Source organism: Corvus brachyrhynchos, unplaced genomic scaffold (assembly GCF_000691975.1).
Source record: "Corvus brachyrhynchos isolate BGI_N302 unplaced genomic scaffold, ASM69197v1 scaffold4, whole genome shotgun sequence".
NCBI lineage: Eukaryota > Metazoa > Chordata > Aves > Passeriformes > Corvidae > Corvus > Corvus brachyrhynchos.
The window spans coordinates 5,445,870-5,451,747 of NW_008237878.1; the positions used below are offsets into that span (position 1 = coordinate 5,445,870).

Genomic DNA, 5,878 nt, shown 5'->3' on the forward strand with positions numbered 1-5,878 from the left:
GCCTGCCCCGGCCCGAAGCGGGGCTCTCCCTGCCCCGTGGGGTGCCTGGGACGGTACTGGCACCCTGCCCTCCCAACGCTGCCAGGCGTTCTGACACGGGTGGTGCTGGGAATCTCCCGGACTGCTGTCCCCAGGGCGTGGGGCTGGTGTGAGACGATGGTGGCAGCATCCTCTCCTGCAGGCTCCCACGATGAGCAGCCAACTCCTGCTCCTGGCTGTGCTCCCGGCACTCCTGGGTCCTCCAGCTGCCATGGCACAGAAGAGGAGCCAAGGTGGGTGCTGAGCACTGGGTGCGCACTGTGGGTGGGACAATAAGAGGGGTCCAGCATCAATGCGCCGCACTGCCAGTCTGTGCCCTGAGTGCTGTCACTGCTCTCCAGTAGTGTGCGAGGATGTGCTGGAGGCTGACATCGCCTTCCTGGTGGATGGCTCATCCAGCATCGGCAGGAACAACTTCCGTGCTGTCCGCACCTTCATGGACGAGCTGGTGGGGCCTTTTGTGCAGGTGGTGGGCGAGAAGGCAGTGCGCTTTGCTGTGGCACAGTACAGTGATGACCCACGGTGAGCCCAAGGGAGGGGGCATGTGGGGTGCAGGGTGGCAGGGCTGGGACGTGACAGTGTCCCCTGCACTCCCCAGGGTGGAGTTCCCATTCTCCCAGCACAATGATGGCACAAGTGTCCGGAGGGCCATCCAGCAGCTGAGCTACAAGGGTGGCAACACACGGACTGGTGCTGGCTTCCGCTACATTGCTGACAACTTCTTCGGTCCCACGCAGCGCCGGCCTGGGGTCCCCCAGGTATGTGCAGAGCAGTGGCCCTGGCAACATGGGGAGAAGTGTCAGGTCCATGGGCCCCATGCTGGATCCCACAGTTCTTGCCTGGCCCCGCAGATCTGTATCCTCATCACGGATGGCAAGTCCCAGGATGATGCTGAAGGGCCAGCATCAAAGCTGAAGAGCCAGGGCATCAAGGTCTTTGCCGTGGGTGAGCAAAGCTTCTGCGCCACGTGAAGGAGTCTTCTACTTGGTTCAGGTTCCTCCCTCACCCATCATCTCCCTCTGTGTAGGTATTAAGAATGCTGACCACAAGGAGCTGATCCGTGTGGCCTCGATGCCTACTGACGCCTTCTTCTTCTATGTTGGTGATTTCAAGCTGCTGGACACGCTGGTGCCGCTGATGACACGCAGGGTGTGCACGAGTGTCGGGGGCACCCTGCGCCTGCTGGGTATGGGCCCCCATCCTCCTCCCTGAGGGCCACAGGTGCTGATAGTGCTGGGTGCCAGACTGTGCACCCTTAGCATCCATCCGCTCTCCCCAAAATGACCTCCTGGCTATCCCATCACATCGGGCACACATCTGTGCTGCCCCAGCAAGTCCTCCCCTCTGCTTCATGCACTGTGGAGCCAACAGCCCCTTTGCTACCCCACAGATGGGCCAAGCCACACTGGCCCCTCCAACCTGGAGATCCCAGAGCAGGGCCTTGACCAGCTACAGATCCGCTGGAGAGCAGCCAGCGGTCCCATCACCGGTTACCGGGTGCAGTACGTGCCACTGACAGGGCTAGGGCAGCCGATCATGGCAGAGAGGCAGGAGGTGAGTGCCCCCACCTGACTGCTCAGAGTTCCAGGGGGTTCCTGGTGGCCCCAGGTGTGACCTGGGGAAGATGAGGGGGTGACACTGTTCCTGTCCAGGTGAGCGTGGGGCCACGGGACACAAGCACTGTGCTACGGGGACTGCGCATGGGGACAGAGTACCTGGTCACCGTCACTGCACAGTATGCCAACAGCATCGGCGAGTCAGTGTCTGGCCGAGCACGGACCCGTGAGTGTCCATGTCCGTAGGGACAGGGGTGAGTGCAGGCACTGGGTGCCCACAGCACATGGAACTGGGGACTCATCCCTGCTTCTGTGTGCCTCCAGAAAGCCGTGCTGGCTCCACGCTGGATTTTCGTGTGGTGGAGACTGGACCAACGTTCCTGCGGCTGGCCTGGCAGCCTGGTCCTGAGCCCCCCCAGGGCTACAGCCTCAGCTACGCTGTGCAAGGTGAGGGGACGGTCCCTGCGGGGGTCGGTGCTCCCGGACACCGTGCCTTTGTGCAGCCCCACGGGCACAGGGGCGCATGGGTGAGGGTTAATGCAGGGATGCGTGCCCAGAGTGCTGTGGGTGTGTACACACCCACCTTCACCACGGCAGCCGGCACGCGTGCGCTGGGCGTGTGTGCAGAGGTGCGGAGGCAGCCTGTGTATTCCCACACCCGGAGGCTTCATGCGCAAGGCTCAGGGGGTGTGCTTGGGTGTGCACAATGGCTGGGGGCCTGGCGTGTGCCCCCATGGCTGCTGCACGTAGAGGGCAGGCAGCAGACCCCCATCGCAGCCAGGGACAGGGCTGGAGTCGAACACCTGGCAGCCCCACCCTGGCCTCAGGCTCTCCAGGGGATGCCCCTACCCTGGCTCATGTCCCAGCCTCTCCTGGTGCTCCCCACCCCTGGCACTGACTGGCATCCTCAGGGCAGGGTGCAGGCCCACAGACACCCCTTCCCTGCCGGGTCTGGTGTGTGCCATGTCCCTGTGCACACCCACACCCCTCCAGGAGCACCCCAAAGGGAGGAGAAGAGCCTGGCGGCCAGTGCACAGTCAGCCACACTCAGCAACCTGCGGCCTGACACTGAGTACGTGGTGATGCTCCAGCCCCGCTATGCACAGCAGCCCGCTGTCCCTGCCACCCTCACCGCCCGGACACGTAAGTACTGTGCCCAGCCCTGGGCCCAGCTGGGGTTAGGAACGGGTTCCCAGCACATGGATGCGTCCCTCCAGTCACTGTGCCCCATTGGGATGGGGCTGCCTGGCCCATTGCTGCCTGTGGGAGCAGGATGGGGATGCGGGTGAGCATGGCTACAAGGTGATGCTCTGGGCCCCAAAAGTTGCTCCCAGGGCAGGGTGCAGCACTGTGCGCTCCCAATTTCCTTTGCAGCCTTCTGGGAGTGTTTCCACCAGAGCTTTCCTCCCATGACGTAAAAAATGTTGACTGAAAAAATGCAGGGTGTGAGTACAGCGCTCTGCAGGCGGAAAGTGTGGTTTCCCCCACGGCAGAGGCTGCTGGAAAGCATCTCTGGGTAGGACTGGGGGTGAGACCCCAGGGCAACACCTTTGCAAGCATCAGATTTTGGCAAACCAATTCCTTGAGCTGCCCCAGGCAGTCTTAACCCACAGAAAGTATTTAAGGCATTAAGAGGAAGACATTTGAGCTCCAGTTTGCATGAGTTTGATGCTTTGAAGGAGCCACCTGAGCTTGGGCTGCACTCAGTGACCTCAGTGTGGTTAGCATCCGTGAGCAGGGGCAAAGGGGCTTCCTGGAGAAGACAGTTTGCAGGTGAAGGTGCTGCCCCCTGCCCCATTCTCCTGTGGGAGATGGACAGTCACCTCACTTCCACAGGGCACCTGGTGGGCGTGCAGCACTTGACTGTCCACAATGTCTCAGCACAAAGCATGCTGCTGGCCTGGCAGTCTGTCAGTGGTGCTACCGGCTACCGGCTCTCCTGGGCGACCCTCACAGGTAGGTGCCTCTCCCAGAGCTTGTGCCCCTTCTGCTGGTGGCCCCTGTGAGGAAGGACAGGAGGGAGTTGGTGGCACCTGCTGCCTGAACCCCCCAAGGGACTGCTGCACTGGCTCCCACAGGGCAGGACAGGCACAGGGTGGACCTGGATGCTGGGCAGATGTCACATGCACTGGTGGGGCTGCAGCCCAACACCCACTACGTGGTGATGGTGGCCCCACTCTTCGGGCAGCTGGAGGGGCCCACAGCCACTGTGCGGCAGAGGACAGGTAGGTGTTGGGTACAGGTGATGCCATCCTGCTGCTGTGCATGGGAGCAGGCAGGGACCAGCCCTCATAGCCCCTACTCTGCCATGTGCTGGGTGGCTGGCAGCAGAGTGGCACAGGGCCCATGGGGTCCCTCTTGCAGAGGCAGGTACAGACCAGACGCTGCAGACCAACATCCTGGGCCCCACATCCATCCAGGTGCTCTGGACCAGTGCCCGTGATGCTCGTGGCTACCGTCTGGAGTGGAAGAGAGCCACAGGTGGGCTCGGGGTGCCTGTTGCCCCTCTGGGCCCTCCATGCCAGCAGCTGGCTGTGACCCTTCCCTTCCTGCAGGACCAGAGCCCCCCAGAATGGTGTCTCTCCCCAGCAGCACCAATACCTACCAGCTGACGGGGCTGAAGCCGGGCACTGAGTACCGCATCACCCTCTACACACTCTACGATGGTGGGGAGGTGGCCACCCCCGTCACCACCTTTCAGACAGGTGAGTGCTGCTGTGGGTCCCCTGAGTTGTCCCCCACTGTCCCAAGCTTTTGGCATGGAGGGATGTCTTGCGGGGCGTTGCTCAGCCTGAGACTGCCTTGGCCATGAGACCCCCCAGCTGTCTGGTCACAGCCCAGGATGAGTATGGGGGCCATGCTGTCCAGGCTGTGCCGCTCCAGCCATGCCTCACATGTCCCCTCACAGGCGTGGAGGCACCCGTGGGTGCTGTGTCAGACCTGCGGCTCGTGGAGGAATCGGGCAGGCGGGTACGGCTGAGCTGGACCGGTGTCCCCGGTGCCACCGAGTACAAAGTGGTGGTGCGCAACAACCAGGGTGAGTCTGTGGGTAGGGGCAACGGGTGGCACCTGGGGGACCCTGACCAGCTGACACCGAGTGACCACACTGCCCTGCTCCTGGCAGATGGCACGGAGAGGACGAGGCGCATCCCAGGCAGCCAGACGGGGCTGGAGCTTGGTGACCTCCGGGAGGGCATCACCTACCTGGTGCGTGTCTCGGCGCTGGCAGGCAGTCGGGAGGGCAATGCTGCCACGCTCACCGTCCGCCTCAGTAAGTCCACATCAGGGTTTGGCGCCAGGAGTCCTGGTACTGCATGTTCCCACTCTGGCATGCATCTGTCGTCTATCCCCCCGCAAGCCCTTGGGGGGGCAGTGTGGCTGTGGGGTCCCTTTGGACTCCCCAAGGTGACGCTGTGGTGCTGTGGGGTGGTGCAGAGTATCCAGAGGTGGGCAGCGTTTCGGAGCTGCGGGGGATGGAGGCCGGTCCCAGCCAGCTGCGGGTCACCTGGCGAGGGCTGCCGGGCGCCGGGGGCTACCTGCTGACGTGGCAAGGCAGTGACGGTGAGTGTATGGACCATGGGATGCTGTGGTGGCAGTGCTGGAGCCCTTCCTATCCCAGCCATCTGTCTTAGGACTCAAGAAATCCCGCTTCCTCCCTGCCGACCCCACCACCTTCACCATCGAGGGGCTGCACGCCAACATTGTCTACACTGTCAGTGTGTCAGCCATTGTGGATGGCCGTGAGGGCAGCCCTGTCACTGCCACGGGACGGATAGGTGAGGTGACCCCTGCCTGACAGTGCTGTCTGGTGCCATTTGCTGGGAACCTTGGTGACAATGGCCCTCTTGGTGTCACAGTGCCTGAGCAGGTGGGGAAGGTGACCCAGCTGGAGGTGCAGGCATCCAGGAGCAACTTTGCCCGAGTCACCTGGGTCGGTGTGCCGGGAGCCACTGCCTACCGTGTGATGTGGAGCCGCAGGGACGGTACTGTGGGACGGGGATGGGGGCAGGCTGTGAGGGCAGCAGGGCGGGGGGCCTGATGCCACAGTCTTTGGCAGGGGGGTTGGAGAATAGCCGGCGAGTTCCTGGCCACACCAATTCCTTTGACATCCCCAACCTGGAGGGAGGCGTCTCCTACACTGTGAAGGTGGCGGCACTCATTGGCAACCGGGAGGGCAACCCCGTCTCCATTGTTGTCACCACCCGTGAGTGCTGGGGCAGGGGGCATCACCCCAGGGTGGCACTGGGCACTCCTGCGCCTAATGCCTGCTCCTCTGCCCTGCA

The 5,878-nt window shown here is 63.0% G+C and overlaps 1 protein-coding gene across 1 annotated transcript in view; it reads left to right on the plus strand.

The window, feature by feature from the left end:
* Positions 1–5,878, plus strand: part of COL7A1 (collagen type VII alpha 1 chain) — a 33,872-nt gene that overhangs the window by 2,077 nt on the left and 25,917 nt on the right. The window contains exons 2-20 of the mRNA XM_017732303.1: positions 182–272; positions 381–561; positions 638–797; positions 891–984; positions 1,067–1,225; positions 1,430–1,593; positions 1,692–1,821; positions 1,920–2,042; positions 2,589–2,738; positions 3,432–3,551; positions 3,674–3,820; positions 3,960–4,076; positions 4,151–4,300; positions 4,504–4,632; positions 4,720–4,866; positions 5,031–5,156; positions 5,228–5,371; positions 5,453–5,578; positions 5,653–5,831. Of these exons, the coding sequence (XP_017587792.1) occupies positions 191–272; positions 381–561; positions 638–797; positions 891–984; positions 1,067–1,225; positions 1,430–1,593; positions 1,692–1,821; positions 1,920–2,042; positions 2,589–2,738; positions 3,432–3,551; positions 3,674–3,820; positions 3,960–4,076; positions 4,151–4,300; positions 4,504–4,632; positions 4,720–4,866; positions 5,031–5,156; positions 5,228–5,371; positions 5,453–5,578; positions 5,653–5,831 (2,628 nt within the window). The 5' untranslated portion in view covers positions 182–190. The remainder of the gene's footprint in view (positions 1–181; positions 273–380; positions 562–637; positions 798–890; positions 985–1,066; positions 1,226–1,429; positions 1,594–1,691; positions 1,822–1,919; positions 2,043–2,588; positions 2,739–3,431; positions 3,552–3,673; positions 3,821–3,959; positions 4,077–4,150; positions 4,301–4,503; positions 4,633–4,719; positions 4,867–5,030; positions 5,157–5,227; positions 5,372–5,452; positions 5,579–5,652; positions 5,832–5,878) is intronic.